Consider the following 21,663-nt stretch of genomic DNA (forward strand, 5'->3'; position numbering starts at 1 on the left):
AACATCTTCTACTTGAGAAAACACGATGTGCCCCATGTGCTTTTTGGCACTTATGTCATGGGTCACATCGCCGTAGCTTTGGGTGTCTGTGCCTGGAAAGTAGTTGACTTTTTTTTCCCTTTCCATTTGCCAAGTGATGCTGAATCAATAATAATATTGATTTGAAAAGGAGAAAAACATGTGGTGAGTATTTGCCATGAAAATAAATTACAGGGATGCCGGGATGGCTCAGTCAGTTAAGCATCTGCCTTCAGCTCAGGTCATGATTCCAGAGTCCTGGGATTGAGCCCCACATTGGGCTCCTCACTCAGTGGAGAGCCTGCTTCTCCCTCTCCCTTTGCCCCCACCCCACTCATTCTCTCCCTCTCTCAAATAAATAAAATATTAAAAAAAGAAAAATCATAATGCAGGTTTAAACTGTTATCATTCAGAATAATATAAATAAAGTCAAAGCATCTTTCAGCTTCACAGGAGGTTTCACTGTTTCAAGATAAGAAACTTACATGGATCTTACTAATTAAAAAAAAAAAATAGGCACTGAACTTAGGCAGACATGGAAAGGGGTTGCAGAATGTCAATTCCTCTTTCTTTTCAACCTAAATACCTCCAGCAGTTGCATCTAGGTTTTTGTGGATGTAGGAAACGTCTTCAGTAGTTAATGTACTCATATGTTGACTCAGAAATCAGACCATGGGATTACTCATCCCCAAATGCAGAATTGGGGATCAGTTGTGGAAAATTTTGACTTCATTTTAAACTTCCTATTGTGAATATCCATTCCATTCTGAAAACTCAGCATATTCTATTTCTCCCAAACAGACACCACAAATGAGTATTTTGTATCTGTTTCTTTTCCTTTAAGGAGAACTTAGCTCTTTGCTCATACTGTCTAAGCTCCAAGACAAATGCCAGCCAAAATGACTTCGTATGTCCAGGAATGCCCATGGTACATGCTGTTTGATTATGTATCTGAGTTAGTCACATTAGATGGATTTTTAGCTTCACCCTGAGTAGTTACTGGGGTTGTAGATAACATGTATTGATTTATATCTCTTATTCACAAGGCAGGCTAGGAATTATAAAGTGATGCAGTTAATTTGGGTTGAACCCCAGGTATTATTGTATGGTCTTTCTTTTCCCCACACCAATGTATCATGGAGCCTTAAAACAGAGTCCCCAGCATGTCCTTTCTGTATTTAAACCTCTTAGGCTTTGAGGTGTGCCTCTCATTGTTGAGCTGGGGTGGTTATAGCTGCCCAGAGAGGGCATAGAACAGCAAGATAGCTTAGGATGATAGTAAATCCTGTGATTCTCTGGGTAAAAATCTCATCAGTTGCAGCTAGCATGTGTGTTTTGTGTGTTTGCGTGTTGTGTGTGTGATTGTAGGTGATGAGAAAATTGATACCAGTGCAGTGTATTGTCATCAGCACATCTCCTGCATGTGACTCAAAGCCACACCACTCATTTTTGGTGCTCCCCAGTGTGTTCTGGGTTCTGAGCAAATTAACCTCCAAGTCAGAACTGCCCAGACTCTGCAGGAGCTGAAGCGAAGCCATTCTGTTGGCGTGGGGGCGGGGAGTAGGTTTACCGGGAGAGGACAAGGGCAAGTTAAGAAACTGTTCTGTGTCTCCACCAGTTAATTATTGCAGCTTCCCAGCATGTATGAAAGGAACAATGTGAATAACATCAATAGTGATTATTTTCCTTCATTATTCTGTCCACCTGCTATTTACTGTGAACATTCCAGGGAGAAGAGATAAGCCAAGGCTACATTTTAAAAATCCAGAGTCTCAAAGCATGCTTTGTCTAGCTTTCTGGTGCTGATGGGTGAGGATGGGGCAGGGCTGTCATCAGATTTTCAGATCTATTTTTACACTCTGAGGACAAATTTTATAAATGTGAGCTGCTGCTGCTGCTTTTCAAAAAAATCCCTTTCTACTCTAAAAATAATTTGCTGGGAAAAAGTTTGTGAATTGTTTATTGAAGAGAGACTCAGATATTCAGCTGAGTGTGTTTCCTTATAAATAAAGGGGAAAAAAATCACCTCACAGCTACTGTCTGAAAACAGATGTGGCTTCTTGGGAAAGATTTCCGAGATGTAAATGCCAGTGTAAGAATGTGGAAGAAAATTCAGAATTTTTCCTTCTGGCCTCCTTTTTCAGACCTTCCAAATTGGTAGTTTTTCCCTTTTGGGGAGGCATTTTGTTGTCCTCAGTGGTATAAATGCCCCCAGCTTCTTCTCTTACCAGTACCCATCGTCAGACTCGTGTCTCCTGCAACACTCGGTATCGTGCTATCAAGATCACGGGCATTTACCATGGGCCACTCACTGTTCTAAGTTCAGCTCATATTTTATTTTATTTAGCTGTCATAATAACCCTTGAGTTAGGTGTCACCAATATTCTCATTTTGAAGAGGAACTAGGCTGTCTATGGCTCCCCAAAATGTCCACATCCTAATGCCCAGAACCTGTGCAGTATATTACAGATATATTACGTGGCAAAGAGACTTTGCAGCTTTGCTTAAGGCTCTTAAGATGGGGAGTTGATAATCACCAGGGTCTTTATGAGAGGGAGGTATACAGACAACAAAAATAAAAATAGCTAAGTCAGAGTACATCAAGATTAAAAAGTCCTGTGCATCAAAAGACAATCCACAGAGTGAAAAAGCAGTGGGATGGGAGGAAGAGTCTATGTATCATGTATCAGAATAATAACTCTTGTAACTTAACAAGAACAAAAAAACAACCTGATAAGTAGTGGGCAAAGGACCTGAAGAGACACTGTCAGTAAACAAGCATGTGGAAAGACGCTCAGCATCACTCATCATCGGGGAAATGCAGATCAAAACCACAGTGAGATACCACCTCACTCCCATTAGAATGGCTACTATTTTTTTAAAAAGATTTATTTATTTATTTATTTGACTAACAGAGATCACAAGTAGGCAGAGAGGCAGGGGGAGGCGGGGGGGGGGGAAACAGGGGGAGGTGGGGGGGGGAGCAGGGGGTGGCGGGTGGGGGGAAGCAGGGGGAGGCAGGCTCCCTGCTGAGCAGAGAGCCCAATTCAGGGCTTGATCCCAGGACCCTGGGATCATGACCTGAGCTGAAGGCAGAGGCTTAACCCACTGAGCCACCCAGGTGCCCCTAGAATGGCTACTATTAAAACAACAACAATAGCAACAACAACAACAGCAGCACAGGAAATGACAAGTGTTGGCAAGGATGCGGAGAAATTGGAACCCTCGCGCACTGTTGGTGGGAATGCAAACTGGTGCAGCCCCTGCGGAAAACAGTGTGGAGGTCCCTCAAAAAGTTAAAAACAGAGGGCACGGGTTGCATGGAGCACTGGGTGTGGTGCAAAAATAATGAATACCGTTATGCTGAAAATAAATAATTTAATTATATGCTGAAAATAAATAATTTAATTAAACAAAAACAAAAATAAAAAACAACCCGGAGCTACCCTATGGCCCAGCAATTTTACATTCAAAAGAATTGAAAGCATGTTCTCGAAAATATTTGTACACCCACATTCATAACAGCATTATTCACAGTAACCAAAAGGTGAAGCAACCGAAGTGTCCATTAATGCATGAATGAATAAACAAAATGTGGTATACACATATAATAGAATAATAGCCTTAAAAAGGAAGAAAATTCTGACACACACTACAACAAGGATGAACCCTGAAGACCTTATGCTAAGTAAAATAAGCCTGTCACAAAAAGGAAGATACTGTGTGATTTCATTTCTGAGATACCTAGAGTAGTCAGACTCAGAGACAGATATTGGTTACCAGGAGCTGGGAAGAGTTTGGAGTGGGTAGCTCTTATTTAATGGGTAGAGAGTTTCAGTTTTGTAACCTGTTAATCTTTAATGAGTATTATTTCTCTTTATTCTGTTCATGCTAAATAAAGGCAGATATTTCCAGGCACAAATGAAGAGACTCCTGTCTCAGCTGCTATCAGTGGGCAGTTTCCCATGACAAAATACTTCATCAGCATCAAATCTAAGCTTTGGAAACCAGGCACCTAAAATCAGGGCTTTCTACTTCTCAGAACGAGTTTTTTTTTTTTTAAGATTTTATTTTTAAGTAATCTCTACACCCAATGTGGCGCTCGAACCTATAACCCTGAGATCAAGAGTCGCACGGTCCACTGACTAAGCCAGCCAGAGGCCCCTGGAATGAGTTATTTATTCGAAGCTTAGGTTGTGGATGTTTCTTTCTTTTTGGGGGGATGAAAGTGGAGAGTAAGAGGCCTTTCAATAATATGCATTAACTTTTGCCATAAAATTATTAGCAAAAATGAGTGTTCTCTCTTTTTCAGTGGACAAGGTCTTTGTAACCATGGCACACCTCTAAAAAAGACCTAAGGGAAAAGGGTAGATTTTTCAAAAAAAAAAAAAAATTGAGAAACTTCTGGATGGAAAGAAATAGAATTGACAGAATAAATAGACAAATGACAAATGGGAAATTCTGCGACATATGAAAGACCAAGGGACAATTCTTTAATATTCAGAGATCTCTTAGAAATGAAAGGGGGAAAAAAAGAAAGGGAAAGAGGCAAAGTGCTTCGTAGTGAAACTGACAAAGGACATGAGCAGGCAGATCATGGGAAAAGAAAGCCAAATAGATGGGAAGCATATGAAAAGCTGATCAACCTTAATTTGTACTGATTAAAGAAATGTAAATTAGATTTTGTTTTCTGTGGTCAGATTGGCAAAAATTAAGAAGTTTAAAGATACGGAATGCAGGGAAGTTGGCACTCATTCATGTTCTTAGAGGGAGCATAATGGAGAAAAACTGTTTGGAGGATAATCTTGTTTGTCTTTTAAAAGTGAGGATGCACCAGATGCAAAGTGAAATAAATTTCACTTTCAGAATTTGTTCCCCAGTTATACACGTGTATATGTGTAGATTTGGAGACATAGTGATGCTCACTGTAGTGTTTGTAATTGCTAAAGACTTAAGACCAGCAGATAGTGTCATGCGGGCTATAACTTGGAGGGGAGAGGACTCTTCCTTTGCTGCCCCAGATTATAGTAAATCATCCATTTAGCCAAGGATACAGAAATTCAGCAGAAGGGGTTTGGCCTCGGGGCAGGAGCAGATGAAGTATATATCAGGGTGTGTTTCGTGCACCCATCTCTGCCCATAGATTCCAGGGGTCTGTACGGCAGCGGAGATTCTGCCAGATCTCAGAAACAGCCAGTTTGCTGTGCCACGAGTTTTCTCCATCAGCACCCCAGAAGAGCCAGCAATGACAGCTGGTGTACTTCCGTTTATGGTATGGTGAGAAACATGCAGCTCCCATGGTTCATGAACCGAACTCCGCTCCAGCAAACCCGTGTGTTCATTCAGGGGAGTGGAAGGCAGAGACAGTAGCTGCATGTCCCCAAGGAGGTATCTCTGCTCTGATTTTCTGTCCCCTCATTTTCCTAGTTCTTGCCCCACACCCACCCGGTCTCCAGCTCTGACTTAGCGCTCTTTAATCTGGGTGGTTCTGATTGGTCAGACTTCCTAGTTCTGAAAGCTCCTTTCCGGCACAAACAGATCATCCCCTCAGATACTGGCAAATCCCACAGCTGGATTCTGTGCAGCCATGGGAAAGAGGGGCAGAGCTCTGATAGCTGAAGTGGTCCAAGAGGCATTGGAAGAGGCAATGGAAGATAGGAAGATAGGAAGATGCAAAACACCACCTATTGTATGAGTCTATTTGTGTTAAGAACAAGTAGGGACACACACATGTATAAACACACACACACACATACACACACACAACTTATTAATAGTTCCTAGGGGAGCAGGGCTGGGATTTCACTGGGGAATGGGAATACTTTTACCTTTTGCTTTATATCCTCCTTTACAATTTTGTGGAGCAAGCGTGTATGCCTTTAGAATGATTAATTTTCAAAATCAAAGTGATGCATAGGTACATAGATTAAAAACTCGTGTAGTATTGAAAGACATCTGAGGATCCAGCAGCTCCGTGTCCCTTCTCACATCCTTGTCTTCTAGGAGATGCTTTTCAGTTCAAGCTGTTGCTTCTAGTATTTGATGTTGTACTTCTAAGTAATACACGTGCACTGCTGTCTCTTGGTTTGCCAATTCTAGATAATATCTGTTACTTGTTATGGTAGTTAATGATTTCAGCTCACTTATGGCCCCCTCCCACCTTACCCCATCCTCCCTATATGGTTGCAGCTCAGGTTTTGGTCTAATCTGTATTTAATGTGTTCATTACTCTAACAATGTTGATACTGAGTATTGAAGAAATATAATTCTTTTATATGACTTCCTCTTTTTCCTAGAGGTAACAATTCTTTGTTTGTTGACTTATCCCCAGACATGCAAATTTTTCCATACCTTGAACTAAACAACTCCGTAAAGTGCCTCTTGATCCACTCTTGCCCCATCCCCACAAAAATACCAGCACCTTCCGATGTGAACCGGTTGCTTTAAGCTACTGCTGAGAAGTCCGCCAGGAAATTCCCACCGCCTGTTTCATTATTGATTGCCCTGGGCCCTGGGTCCTGGCTTTTTTGCTGTCTTGTTTTACTCACTGGATTTGGTGGGTCACACCCTTCCAGTAGCTCTTTCAGAAAGAGTACATGGAAGTTCATTTTTTGAGACTTCTGCTAGACCCACCACAGCAGGAGTCGAGTACTGGGAAGTTTCTCCCTTTTAATACTCCCTCCCCACTTCTCAGGGCCTGGCCTGTGTCTGTTGGCAGGTGGGGCCCCCCACTCCTGCTGATGGAGCCTGACACCTCTGGGACCCAGAAGCTGTGCCTCATCCACAAGATCTCATTCAATCTTCAAAATATACCAGTCGCCCATATTACAGCCCACAAAAGGGAGGCATCATGGTCATACTCGCTGCAATGTCAGCGCCAGAACTTGAACTGAAGAATCAGCTGTGTGAGCCAGTGCTCTGGTCTCACCAAACCCAGCTGCTCCTTACTGGAAGGAGAATTAACAGTAGTGGGCCCTGAGTGATAAGTGCCAAACACATGGTCAGGGATACAGGGCGAATCTAATCATGAGTGCCCGCCAGTGTCTGCTTCCTGCGCGCTTCAGCTCAAGTTAGCCATCCTTTGCTAGAAGTATCTTCCAGTCTTATTGACTGTGCCTGTGTGTGAGCATGTATGGGAGTATAAGAGAGGGATTGATTTATAGTTCTGCTTCTAGCTCGTTGCAATAATTAAAATGCTCTACCTATCATTCACATGAGCTCAGTATGATTATTTTTATTACTCCAATATCTAGTTCCAAGCAATGCAAGACTTTCACCCCCTCTTCCTGCTCCTTTTGTGATCTGCAATGCCTCATTACTTAGCAGTTTTCTGCTGATTGCACAGTTTAGCATTTGATCTTTTTGTTAACCAGAGTCAGGTGACCACACATAGGGTAATTAGATTAACCTGCCCCTCCTCTTCTTTACTGAAACAATATAAAATCTGGTATTCTGTTGGCACATGCTTTCCTTAGATTAATGATCTTGGAGCTGCTGTGTGGAAATTTGCATAGCTCCCTACAGCTCTGAGAAATGAGAATGCCCAGCTGTCTAAAAGCTTTAATCAGGAAATGAGCATGAAATGGCATTGTTTTGTCACGGGCTTGGAATAATTTATTCTTGACAATCGAGTTATCCAGGATGGAAATGTATGTAAACATTCTTTCAACAACCAGTAAACAGGTGCTTTTTTGTTCAAAATTCAAGAATTTCTTTACATGGGAGTGGCTTTCAAATCATTGGTCCTCACACTGCTCACACTTCTTGGAAGTCTTTTCTATGGTTAGATTCCTTGTCTGTCCTCTTTTCAGTGGCAGTTTTTGGAAGTTGGCCTTTCAGAGCAAGTGAGGAGAGCATGCCTGTGTAGGTGGGGTGTGTGACCACAGGGAGTGCAGGCTTGGCCACAAGACTGCCTGGGCCTCAGTCCTCACTCAGCCCTTTTGCTGTGTTACATCCTCTTGGGACCCATTTCTGCATCTGTCAAGAGAGATCATGACGCTCAGCATGGCTGTGAGCCTTCAGTGAGTTACTCCATGCAAACCCTTAGAACAGTACCTTGTTATACTATATTCTTCGTAATTGCAGGCGAATCCCAGAGTTTTTAGATTTAGGGAAATGAAGGGTAGATTGAGTTTCTTTTTATATGTAAGAGATCTAGTGCATTTACATTTTTTTCCCATTAGCTTATTAGTCTTAGCAGCAGTTGTGACTGTGAAAATTCATGCTGGGTTAGACGCACTTAGAGCTGGCACATAAGTAGACACTCAAATATATCTGTTAGAAGAATGGTAGAGCTCATGATGATGGCCACCATTTATTGAGTGTCTGGGAATGAAAGATGACTGAGACCTCTTCCTTACCCCCGAGGTCCTCATGGAGTAGCTGAGAGAGAGACCTAGATAGTGTCCTGGGGTTAGTGCTGTGACAGGGGTTCCCAGCAGGGGCTGCAGGGACCCGGGCTTATCATCAAAGCTTTTAAAAAGATGGCAGAAATTGGGGTCCGTGGGTGGCTCATTTATTAGATGTCTGCCTTCTTGCTCAGGTCATGATCCCAGCATCTTGGGATCAAGCCCCACATTGGGCTTCCTGCTCAGCGGGGAGCCTGCTTCTCTCTCTCTCTAGCTCCCCTGTGCTTGTGTTCCCTCTTTTGCTGTCTCTTTCTGTCATAAATAAAACCTTAAAAAAAAAAGATGGCAGAAATGGCTGTTCGACCTTTGATGGTCCTTCTTTTTTGTCCAAGAGCAGGCTGTTTACCTAGCTTGTGATCCCCCAATTCCTGTGATTCAGGTTGTACTGGTCAGGGAGTAGGTATGATGTCATCAGAAACATTTAAAAAATTTTCCCGAAGAGACTTTGGAGACAGTGCCCACCCCTCAGGGAGCTCGATTTGAGATAATGTAATTAACATTTTTGAGCATAATTAACCAATCCCACAGTTTTTAAGTCTTGTACTCTGGGTACCAAAGTAAACCGTATTCTGCCTATGATAAAACTACCGATACGGCTTAATATTGCCTTTTTATATGCATTTTATTTGGTTTTCTGGGTTGTTGTCATGCCATTGATTATACTTGTATTTCCAAAATTTTGAATTTTATATCATGTTTATTTTTAAAAAATTATTGGGCCTGGTATGATTTTCCCCACATCTTAACTTAATCTTATCTCCCCTTCTTGATGAAGTAGATGGACTGAGGGCTCTCTTTAGGCTTTGTATCTGTTCATATGTTGGAACCCAGCAACCCTGGGATTATTACAGTAGCAGTGGAAAGGATTTAACTGAACTGTATGAGGGGGCGGCAGCAACATCTTCCTTGTCTGCAGAAAAAGTAGCCGTCAATAGTCTAATTTTTAGAAAATAGTAAACACATTTCAATGATTATTATTTGTTTCTTTAAAGATTTTATTTATTCATTTGACAGAGTGAGAGAGAGCGAGAGCGAGTGCATAAGCAAGGGAAGGGCTGAGGGAGAGAGAGAAGCAGGCTCCCTGCTCAGTACTCAATTCCAGGACCCCAGGATCATGACCTGAGCCAAAGGCAGCCGCTTAACGACTGAGCCACCCAGGCGCCCCTATTTTTCTTTTTAAGACTTTAGTTATCTATTTAACAGAGAGAGAGAGAGAGAGAGAGAGAGAGAACTCAAGCAGGGGGAGTGGCAGACAGGGAGAGGCAGCGACAGGCCCCCCAGCTGAAGGATCCCCACATGGGGCCTGATCTCAGGACCCTGAGATCATGACCTGAGCCCAAGGAAGATGCCCAACAAACTGAGCCACCCAGGTGCCCCTGTGATTACTTTTTACATTAAAGTTTTGTTTAACTAACACAGGCACATGGTAGCAATTAAAAGGGACAAAATGTATGCTTTCCCCGTCTCTTGGTCATCCTGTTCCCCGCCCTGGAGGAAGTCTCAGTTATCAGTTCATTCTGTATCACACAATGAGGCATGTGCACACTTTTGCAGAAATGCTAGCATACGTTATGGGGCTTTTTTACCTGGCAACATGTCTTAGTAATTATCCTTATTGGCACTTAGAGAGCCACCTCATTCTTAGAGAGAGCTGCATGGGATGGATTTACTGTAATTCAGGTAACCAGTTCTCTACTGACCCTCATTTACATTTTCAGTCTTGCTAATTTAAGCAGTGTTGTAGTGATTAACCTTGTACATAATGCCATTTTGCGCGTGTGTGAGTATACATGTAGTTTAATTTCCTAGGAGTGGAAATACTGAGTCAAAAGGCAGAGACATTTAAATTTTTGATAGGTAATTGCCACATTGCTTCCCACAGGGGTTGTCCCGATTTTTATATCAATTCATACTCTTTGGAGAGCATGAGAGGGTATCTTTTTCTACGCCACAACTAAAATTATATTGTTTCTATTGTTGCCAATCAGGTAAAAAAAAAGATTTTTTGCACTAATAAGGTCACTGGGTATCAGAGAGATCCACTGAGAAGATTTATGGTATTTAATTTCAAGGGAAAAAAGAGATCTTATCATAGTAAAGATTATATACATTCTTTTTTTAAAGATTTTATTTATTCATTTGACAGAGATCACAAATAGGCAGAGAGAGAGGAAGGGATGCAGGCTTCCCACTGAGCAGAGAGCCCGATGTGGGGCTTGATCCCAGGACCCTGAAATCATGACCTGAGCCGAAGGCAGAGGCTTTAACCCACTGAGCCATCCAGGCACCCCAAGATTATATACATTCTTATCTAGACTATGTGCTTCCTGCCCTCTATACTTATTACTCTTCGCATGGATAGCAGCTGTGTGCGGGGCGCCGTGCTACATGCTGTGAGAGCAGACAGTGCTCTGAGAGGGCCCGGACCCTCAAGAAGACTGGTGTGAGCGCGGTAAGACAGTAGGTGTAAGCTCTGCACTTTCAGTATAGGGGTGCAGCCAAAACGATTCAGGTCTTTTTGTCCAGTGAGCACTGCACAGATATTATCACATGAATTCCACCATAATTTGCATTTCTCTTATGAGTGTGGTTAACCATCTTTTCATGCGGTGGAGTCATTTTTTCCCTATGAATTGTCCTTTGCTCTTTTTGTTGGGTTCTTGATCTCTTTGCCTACACTCTGTAGAAGGTGTTCTCTCTAACAGGCAACGCTCCCGCACCTGGACTTTTGTTGATGAATCTCCTTTCTTTTATTCTGGTTTCGTCTCTTTTGTGGTTGTAGTTTTCCGTAACTCACCAGTCTTTTCTTCTGCAGCTTCTGGATTCTGTGGCAGAGTGTCAAATCCTCTCTCCCGCTCTGAGATCATTAACTATTTCTCTCATGGTTTCTTCGAGTGCTTTTAAGGTTTCATTTTAGAATGTGTAAATTTATTTTGAATGTCTAACATTCCCAGTTTATTTTTTTTTAAGATTTTATTTATTTATTTGACAGAGAGAGACACAGTGAGAGAGGGAACACTAACGGGGAAGTGGGAGAGGGAGAAGCAGGCTTCCTGCTCAGCAGGGAGCTCGATGTGGGGCTTGATCCCAGGCCCCTGGGATCATGACCTGAGCCGAAGGCAGACACTTAACTGACTGAGCCACCCCGGCACCCCATAACATTCCCAGTTTAATAAAGAAATAGGTATTGCTTATTTAAAGAAAATGAGGTGGTGTGTGAATTTTCTTACTGTATCTCCTTCCTACTGCTCTTAAACCAAACCCTATCCTGGCAGGTGAGAAGTTGGTTGTGATCCAGTGGGGATGATAGAGACTTCCATGTTGTCATAGCTTTGGGCTGAATTGGAAATAATACCCCTTGTCTGTAATAGGTGTCCTGCCCATAACACTCTGCTAAATTGGCCATTCATTTGACAGATAGTTATTAAGTGCTTACTAAAGCATGTCCAAACAGCTGGTTGGTATTGATACCCTTTGATCCACTGGTAATAATCTAGATGTTTAGCAGGGCACATGCAGTTGTAAAGGCACTGGCTCTCATGCTGGTAATCACATTGTGCATATATCAGGAAGCTGTGTTACCTCTTTGGGACACAAAGGAAGCTGTTCTTATCTTTGTCCAGCCTGTGGCACTTCCTGAACTCTTCTCAACGTTTATTCCCACCCTGCTGGTCAAGAACTCCTTCCTGGGCTTGTGTTATCAGTGATTATTGGGAGATAATACTGCAAATGTATGATATTACAAACATGTAGTTGAAGATTTACATAGAAACATGACAGTAGATATCCTGTTACTTTAAAAAAAGAACCTTGCTAGCTTTGAGATGAAAAGATCGTAGGTCAGTGATATGTCAGAGCACTTTTCTAAGTGGGAACATATTTTGCTAAGTATAAGAAAACCATTGTGGTATGAGATACTGGCATGGGTTCACTATGTAATTTTTAGGGGAAATGATGAAATATTTCAAGCATGAGAAAGAGGCATAAACTGAATAGCAAACACCAGTGTGTCCACCCCCTTGATTTACCAAATCCTCATATTTTGCCATATTTTCAGATATTTTATGTGTGAGTGTATGTGTGTGTGTGTGTGTGTGCGTGTGTGTATTCTTTGTCTTCCTAATGAAGTTGGTGCATTTCATGGTTCAACAGCATTGATTATTTTTAATTTTTTTTATTCTTAAAATTTTATTTATTTATTTATTTGACAGACAGAGATCACAAGTAGGCAGAAAGGCAGACAGAGGGAGAGAGAGGAGGAAGCAGGCTCCCCACCTAGCAGAGAGCCCGATGTGGGGCTCGATCCCAGGACCCTGAGATCATGACCCGAGCCGAAGGCAGAGGCTTTAACCCACTGAGCCACCCAGGTGCCCCAACTTTGATTTTTTTAAATTGTGACAGTGAGATACATCTTTTTTAGCGAAACAGAATCTTACAGCTGAAGCTCTCCTGGAGCTCTGCTATTTGCTTTCAAGATACTTGCGGTGTCTTCCCAGGTGTCTGGAGATTGACTAGCCTTTTCTGAAGGCTGCCAAATGCTGGGAAATCCCAGGCTCTGCAAGCAGCCAATGTTCATGGGGTGGCTGCTCCTCAATTTTGCCTTTTCTATGGGGGGCAAGCAGGAAGAGAGTACGCTTGGGTGGGGTGGGCAGTATGCTATTTTAGGATTCCGTATCTTCAGAACTCTCTTGCAGTACATTTGGTGTAAGGGTTTGCTTTTGTCTCCTGCCAGGGCTAATTTTGCTAAAAGGTTTTCCATGAAGAGTGGAGGGGGCACAACTGGGATACCACAGCCACACCCTGCCCTGAAGGGAGCCTTACCTGGAGAAAGAAACAGACCAGGTTTGAGGGCAGGCTGATGAATGACTCCCTTTTCCCCCCTGCCCTGCTTCTACCCTGAACTGAGAGGACTCTGTCCAGGCTCACGCTAAGACACGGGGAAGCCCAGGACCAGTGTTTTCTGCAGGTTGGCACAGCACCGGCCTCCCCCTGTGTCAGCGGCACCAGCCCAGTCTGTGGGCCTGTAATGCTGGGGGTAGGAGAGAAGGAAATAGTTTAAGATGTGAGGCAAGCAGCTGAGGTGGAGAGGAAGGATCCCGTGGAGGGAGGGGATCCACTTGGCTGATTGTGTCAATTACATGAGTCACCCCTTGGCTCACCCACTTGGTAAGCAGCATCTGGTGCATTCCAACTACTTGTGCCCTTGACGTTGATCCCGGGAAGCTTTCCCCTGAGATGAATTTTAAGACACCCAAGCACTAGCTTTTCATGTTTCTGACCTTCTAGGATGAAATACTAGCACATTTCATTTTTTAAAAATGTGTTGTCTTCTGGCTTTAGCATTCATGTTGTTACTTGAAGTGAAAACAGCATACAGTGAAGTGTGGAGATCTTACACGCAAACACAGCTCCATGAAGGTGTGGGTGTGTATACGCCTGTGCAACCGTCACCCTGACCAGATTGCAGAACCTCTTCATCCTCCTGGTCATTACCTTCCCAAGGGCAACTGCCCTTTGGCGATCTCTCACTACTGATAAGCTCTGTCTATGGTTGAGCTTCACATAACAGGAGCGTAGAGCATGGGGTCTTCTCAGTCTGGCTTCTTTCACTGAACATTCTGGTGGCGAGCTTCCTCTGTTTTGTTAAGTGTTTTTCTTTTTTATAGCTCTTGCTGTTTAATGATGGCATTAATAATGACAAGAAACAACCTGTATGCTGCTCCCTGGTTTACTCTTTGACCCCGAAGACAACTCTGTGATGGTGCCAGAGCATTTAGGGTTAGATCTTTTAGAGATGACAGGGGAACTGCTTAGAGGCTTTCAGTATTGCCCCCAGGTCACCCACCTAATCAATGATGATGCCGACATGAGTTGTTTTCTGTTTTGTTTGACTCACACCATCAGTCTCCCCGTTTACTGTGAGGCCTGCTTCTTAACTTGTATCCAGGTTGGTGGTAGGATGAGAGAAGGGAAGGACCCCCATACTGGACCTTCACTGGTGTTTTACTGGGGAGTATTTCAGTTAATTGAAAGAAGTTAAGGTTCAACCAAGCCATCCACCCCCCCCACCCCAGCACCTGTCTAGTATGTGATGAATGGGGAGACTGAGTAGAAAAGAGGGAAAGCCAGCTTAGCTCAGCAGCCAGCCACATTCAGGCAACTCCACTTAACACAAAGCCGACCATGCTCATCTAGTTCCCAGTTGTGCACAAATTATGCCTTTGCTCAGTGAGGCTGTTGTTTGCAGCCTGCTAAATGTGTCATGACAGATTTTTGTTAGAGTGGCATCATTGGGGCTTTTTGGCCTCCAGATGTGGGTGAGCCATCTTGGGCTCTGATCAACATAGTGCTCTGGGAAACAGGAATGGTACAAATTCTCCTCTTCCTTCAGTCACGTTGCCCTTGTGACATAGCTCGAGTGTTACCACAGCATTGGTATCTTACTGATGGCCTCAGTTTTACTGTAATGATGAGTTTCCACTGTTGAAGCATCAGATTTAGGATAAGGAAAAGCTGGGTTTCCTTTACCTCTTAAAGAGATTTGTCAATACCCTGATGATTTTGTAGGGTTTTAAAGCAAGCCCAGTCATTGCTAATTTATATATGTGGGGATGTATGAATTTCTATAAGTCCCCATGGCCTTTGGGCTGGGGTGTGGCCTCTACCATGAGGATAGTAGGATCCTGGTTCTCCACAATGGTTTAAAATATAAGCCTAGTGTTATAAAATGGAGATTGAGGGTTGGGGGCTTGGAACACTCAGACCCAGGAAATCCAGAGTCCCATGACCTGGATCAGAACCTCGGAGAGCTCCAGGTAACCAGATGCTGACAGCTGTAGGCAGGCAGGAGTTACTCCAGTGCCAAGCCCACCCTCCTCTGCAGCAAAGAGCTTTTATGTGTGCCTGAGAAAGGACTTAAAGGATTGGGGCCTCAGTACTGGTAGATTTATGGATAAAGTAGTACCTTATATTCTTCAGCTGTGGAGGGAAGGGAAGTGTTCCACTGGAGCCCCAGGTGGGGTGATTTTGAGTCTCCCCTTTATAGCCATGGCACTAACTCTTCCTTGGAGGCAAGGTTTAGCAGGACAGCCCTGCCCAGAAGGCGCAGAGGTGGGTCCCATGACCCACTATGCCCCTGAGTAGCCTTGTGGCTTTTGGCTGCTCTTATATCCTCTCTGGGTCTCATGGTTCTTGAATGCAAAAATCTGTCAGTCTGGCAGAATCAGGGTTTTATTACTTTTTTTCCCCAATAACATAATGAAAATGTTACTGTGAGGAGCAAGTGAAGAAATATCTGCTGAAACACTTTCATTTCTCTAAGCCTTTGCCCTTGTAAGGTTGTGTCATTGCCAGCATTGTTGCCTATTTTTAGAGCCTACCAATAGGAGTCCAGGACATCAGATGTCTATGAAAGTCAAGGTGTTGGTAGAGAGGTGCAACCCCTTGTTACGTGGGCCTGGTAATGAGCACCGTTGGGCCAGCGCGTGCGGCTGACAGTTTGAGCCAGAATCCAGCACGCGGGGATTTGGGGCTTGCTGGGCAATTTAAAAAGTTTTTAAATGAAAGGGTTTGTCCTGTGGTCTTTTGGAAGTAACTGGGGGATTTCCACAGAGGAGTGACAAGAGCATACATTTGTTTTTGGAGAGCGTCTCTGGCGGCAGTGTATAGACACAGAGACGTCATGGCCACTCTGGCAGGACTCAGGAAGAGTGGTTGAGAGATGCGTTCTGAAACGAGATGGGTTGGGTTCCGATTCTGACTCCTGTTTGTTTGGCAGGCTTTCTCAGCACTCCATGTCCTGCTGTGTGCGTCATTGGGGAATAGGGTTGTCGTGCAGACTACAAATTGCCATCCAGGTGAAGCTCTGAGAGCAGCCTGGGCACATGGCAAGTGTTCCCCTGTTAGCTGGTGTTCATGTGTTTGTTTTCTTGTGGTTAATTACATATAACAGAAAAGTTGCCATCTTAACCATTCAAAATGTACAGTTCAGTGGCATTAGCTACATGAACAATGTTGTGCAACCATTGTCCTTATCTCTATCCAAAACTTTTTAGTCACTCCAAATGGAAACTTTGTAACCATTAAATATTGACTCCCATTCCCCCTACCACTTCCTGGTAACCTGCAGTCTTTCCATCTCTATGAATTTGCCTCATCTAGCTGCAATATATAAGTGGAATCATACAATATTTGTCCTTTTATGTCTGGTGTATTTCACTTAGTATAATGGTTTCTAGGCTCATTCCTGTTGTAGAATGTCTCGAAACTCGACTCCTTTTTGAGGCTGAATAATATTCTGTTGTGTGGATATACCACATCTTGTTTATCCTTTCATCTGTTGTGGGACACTTACGTTGTTTCCACCTTTTGGCTACTGCCGTAAATGTTGAGTCCCTGATTTCAGTATTTTCAGGTATGTAACTTATGAGTGGAATTGCTTGGTCACACGGTTCTGTGTTTAACTTTGAGGAACTCCCATACTGTTTTCCATAGTGGCTGCATCATTTTCCATTCCCACCAGCAATGCACAATGGTTCCAGTTCCTCCACATCCTCATCAACACTATTTTCCTTTTTTAAAAAATTACTAGGCATTTTAGTGGGTATGAAGGAGCATCTCATTATCGTTTTGATTTGCATTTCCCTAATGGTTAATGATGTTGGATATCTTGTTGTGTACTTACTGGCTGTATGTCCATCTTTCTGGAGAAACATCTCTTTGAGTTCTTTGCCCAGTATTCATAGTTTTAAGGTAGCATAGGAGGAACAGAGAGAAACTGAGAGGTTGAGGAAGTAGATAGAGCCCAAGTGGGTGACTGGTTAGGTATGGGGGTTAACACCGAGTTTTCCAGCCTGCGTAGATGGGTGGATGATGGGCTCTCAAGCAAGATAGCTCCCCTCCCTTCCAGAAAAGAAGCAGGTCAGAGAGAAAATGTTGAGTCTGGGGAAACACTGAGCCTGTGTACCTGGGTGTTGTACAGGTGAAGAGTCTACATGGGGCACTGCTGTATCTGTGTGTCTTGTTTCTCTGGAAAAATATGGGGCATATTTTAAGTTTTGTCTCCTCCCTGCTTCCATCTAAGAAGGAACTTAAGAAATGTGGTCACTGTTAGGCTTCTGTGTGTGGCAAATATAAACAGTATTTGAGGGGACAGTAGAATCTGGACTTTATGAACCAGCCTCTCTCTGGTGCTGCTGTCTTAGCCCTTAAGCACTTGCTTGATCAGGTTGGTCCTTCCAACCTCACAGGGTGCTTCTCTGAAGCCTTGGGTTTGAGTATTCTTTGTTTTTAAGATTTTATTTATTTATTTGACAGAGATCACAAGTAGGGAGAGAAGCAGGCAGAGAGAGAGGAATGGAAGCAAGCTCCCTGCTGAGCAGAGAGCCAGATGTGAGGCTTGATCCCAGGACCCTTGGGACCATGACTCGAGCCAAAGGTAGAGGCTTAACCCACTGAGCCACCCAGGCACCCCGGGTTTGAGTATTCTTAACAATCACAAGTTCTAGGGGTGCCTGGCTGGCTGATGCTGGAGCATGTGACTCTTGATCTTGGGGTCTCAAGTTTGAGCCTCATGCTGGGTACAGAGATTACTTAAAGACAGACAGGCAGACAAACAAACAAAAACCAGACACAGCTTCTAAAGTTCTCCTCAGTGATCATGCCAGTCTCTCAGACTTTTGTCCCTCCCTGACCGTTCCCCAACTGCATGCCTTTAGCAGTAAGTGCTAAGCAGATGCTTGGCATGTCGCCCACAACCCACTGAATTTCTCTGAATTAGTCCTTGGTGACCTTGGATGTTGTATCGCCATGTTATGTTGTGTCCAGCTGGGAGGTCTGTGTGAGCACAGTCATATCCACATTGCAGCGGAAAGGGAGGTTTGAGCAACTGTTCTCCCCCCAAAGAAGCAACCTCTGGGGAATGAGCCCCCGTGGTGGCTTGTTTTCTTTACTTCTCAAGCCATAGCATCCTGGCAGCCATCACTAAGAAAGCATCCCATCATGTGGCTCAGGCGGCCAATGTTTGCAGATTATCCCCTGATGCCATCTGCCTGTGAGGCTATAGAAACCCCCGGCAACTGCTGTTCTAGCAGGTGCCACGGCTGCCGAGGTGGGAGTCCGTGTACATACACACGCGTGCACACAGCTTTGTGCTGGGTTGGCCTGGGACGCCAGCTGAAACTCTGAACCCAGCAAAGTGCCAGCCACAGTTGCTGATTTCCGGTGGGGCCCTGGGTGAAGGAGGGAGGGTGAGGCTGTTGTGAACTGGGCCAGCAGTTGGGGAATTGGGTACGGTAACTAACACCCGGGTGTGTAGGAAGCTGCTGGCCAGTAGCTATGTTTTGACAACCCTTTTTGTTCCTTTCTTTCTGCCTCTGCACTCTGCCCAGACTGAATCTCAGCCCCCTACCTAATTTGCTCTCTTCATGTTTGTTCCATAGAAAGAGCCCATCTCCATTTCTTGCCCCATGTTCTTCCTAAAGAACACATCGTCCTTCCTGCCACTCAGCCATGCTCTGAGTCTAGCCACTTAGCTTTCGCTTTTTCCTGCGTTGGTGTAATTAATCATGGATTCAGACAGGCCTGGTAACCCTCTGCTCCAGACCTGCAATTTGTGAGTTACTATCATTTTGGGCTATTGATGCTTTCAAAAATAATTATGTTAATTATTAGAGTAATTTGAAGTAATTGTTTCAGCCATCAGTTCTTTAAATTTTGTATCTTTTTAAAAAAGATTTTATTTATTTGAGATAGGGAGCACAAGCAAGGGTAGGGGCAGAGGGAGAGGGAAAAGCAGGGTCCCCACTCAGCAGGGAGCCCTATGCGATGCAGGGGCTCCATCCCAGGACCCTGAGATCATGACCTGAGCCGAAAGCAGATGCTTAACCGACTGAGCCACCCAAGCACCCCTAAATTCTGTATCTTAATGGCTTTTTAAAAAGATTTTATTTTATTTTTTTTATTGGCATTATATATAGAGAGAGCTAGCACGCACACAAGCAGCAGGGAGGGGCAGGGCAGAGGGAGAATCAGGCTGCCCACTGAGCAGGGAGCCAGAGGCAGGACTCGATCCCAGGACCCTGAGATCATGACCTGAGCTGAAGGCAGACATTTAACCAACCGAGCCACCCAGGCACCTCCTTTAATGGATCTTTGATAAGAGACCAGTTAGAGCAAACTTTCTGCATCAAGAGCCAGGTATTTTATGCTTTGATCTCTGATCCAAATACTCAGTTCAGCCATCATAACAGCCTTAGAAAATTCTTTAACGGATAAAGGTGGTCATGTTGTAATGAAATTTAATTTATAAAAACGTGGTAGGCTGTAGTCTGCTGACCTCTGACCTAGAATGATGATCTTTATTTCTGTTTGTCCTTCTTACATTTTTCTTTGTCAAGAGTTAAAGAGACCCAGAGGAACTTGATGAGTATAAATGAACTTTAAGTCCCCTTCTTTTGGGTTTAGCATAATAGTGAGACAATGGCCATTTGAGAATATATTTCTCTAACCCCCTGTTGGGAAGGAGAGAAACCAGAAGGCTCTTAGGGTGTGACTCTACCTGGCCAAAGCTTGTCCCTGTTCAAAAAGTAGGACAGGCTGTCACTTGGAGCTGTGGGGTATTCCCTTTCTGGTCACTATGACTTTCTGGTCAGAGTCACATGAGGTCCTGTCACCATAGTGGACATCATTTTACTTTACGGGAGCAGGTGCTTCAGTAATAAATGGAAGGAAAACAAGCCACAACAACATCGGAAATGGTATTCTTCAAACACCATGTTATACCGAGTTGAAGTCATTAGAGTTCATTTCCAGAAAGCTGAAGCTTAACATAGCTGAAGAGCCATTTTAAAATTTTAAACAACAGTCTTGTTTGCCTTTTATCCTCACAGGAAATAAAGAAAGAAATGAAGAAAGACCCTCTCTCCAGCAAAGCTCCAGAAAAACCCATGCACGAAGTGTCCAGCGGAAATGCTCTGCTATCTTCTGAAACAATTCTAAGAACCAATAAGAGAGGTATGGAAAAGAAGAACAAACCCCTCCCCACATACAAACCCAAACTGGAAACTTCCGGGTGAACTGTGTCAAACTCTGAATTGCTGAAAAATTGAATGAGAGTTGCCTTTTGTTTTCTCGTATAATTTGGGCACACACACCCCCCCCCACACACACAGCGAGTAACAATGTAATGACTATAGTAAAGGGAATGAATACAATTTTTTTCACAAGAAAGTAGACTAGATTTGCAAATGATGATTTTCCTAGGACATTAGCTTTCACTTTCATATCTATTTTTGCAGATGAAAGGTGACTTTAGAGAACGCTATGGCGCATGCTGAGCTGTGCTTGTCTGGCCATGCTCTGTTTTTAATTTAAGGGCAGGCTCTATCTGGGTCTTTCTCTCTGCCTGCTGGCCTCCCAAACACAGACCGTGTCTCTCTAGGTTTAGGAGGCAGATGTGCACAGATAGAGCTCAGACATCGCTCTCACTAAGGGAACTTTAACCATCTTGTCTGCCTGGTTTGAGACCTCAAGGCAGATTCTCAGGTATTAGCTCGCTGGGGTTTTGTTTTCTCCCACACCCAGCCTTCATGTCACTGCTGTTTGAGATGACAAGAGAGGGCTCAACTCACTTCTCCTGTGGTCCCTCGAGATTTCCTCAGCTTTTCCTGCCCCTACGCTCACACAGAGCAGGCCCAGGGGCAGGGTAGCGTTTGGTGGCAGGCTTTTCATGGGCTGATTACTTCCTTAAAGAGAAATATAGAGCTGTTCAAAAGCAGGAGCAGGAAATGTATTAGCAAAGAGTTCCATTAAAAAGAAAAAAGATGGCAAGTTTACATAACCACAGGGAAGAACAGCTAATCTTTCATAAAATTTAGACAGCATAAGAATTTGTCCAATAAACTGTCCATTGATCATAGAGCTTGAGACATTAGCTTTGTGTCTCTCTTCCTTCCTGCCTCTTCCTCTTCCCCCTCCAGCTGCCCCGGGTTACATTTCCTTTTTTAATTATTCAGATGAAGTATTGGCTGGAGGCCCATGCTGGTTAGCAGCTATAGGATTTTCTTTCTTTTCTTGTTTTCTTTCTCTTTTTTTTTTTTAAAGCCCATCCTACCAATGCAGGGGGTTTCCCACGTTAAGAATGAAGCATACTTTGCTGTCAGACTATAGTTGTCCCCTAAAGCGCCTCCTGCATTCTTGCAAATAAGTTCCAGAACTCATGAGGCCTGCCTTCCTGGGT

At 43.7% G+C, this 21,663-nt stretch overlaps 1 protein-coding gene across 5 annotated transcripts in view; it reads left to right on the forward strand.

The window, feature by feature from the left end:
- Positions 1 to 21,663, forward strand: part of SH3KBP1 (SH3 domain containing kinase binding protein 1) — a 340,208-nt gene that overhangs the window by 123,259 nt on the left and 195,286 nt on the right. For all 5 annotated transcript variants that reach the window (XM_082718343.1, XM_082718345.1, XM_082718346.1 and 2 more), the window contains one exon: positions 20,315 to 20,438. In XM_082718343.1, coding sequence (XP_082574469.1) covers positions 20,315 to 20,438 — 124 coding nt within the window. The remainder of the gene's footprint in view (positions 1 to 20,314; positions 20,439 to 21,663) is intronic.

The sequence above is a fragment of the Mustela nivalis genome (assembly GCF_964662115.1).
Source record: "Mustela nivalis genome assembly, chromosome: X".
NCBI classification, from domain to species: Eukaryota; Metazoa; Chordata; class Mammalia; order Carnivora; family Mustelidae; genus Mustela; species Mustela nivalis.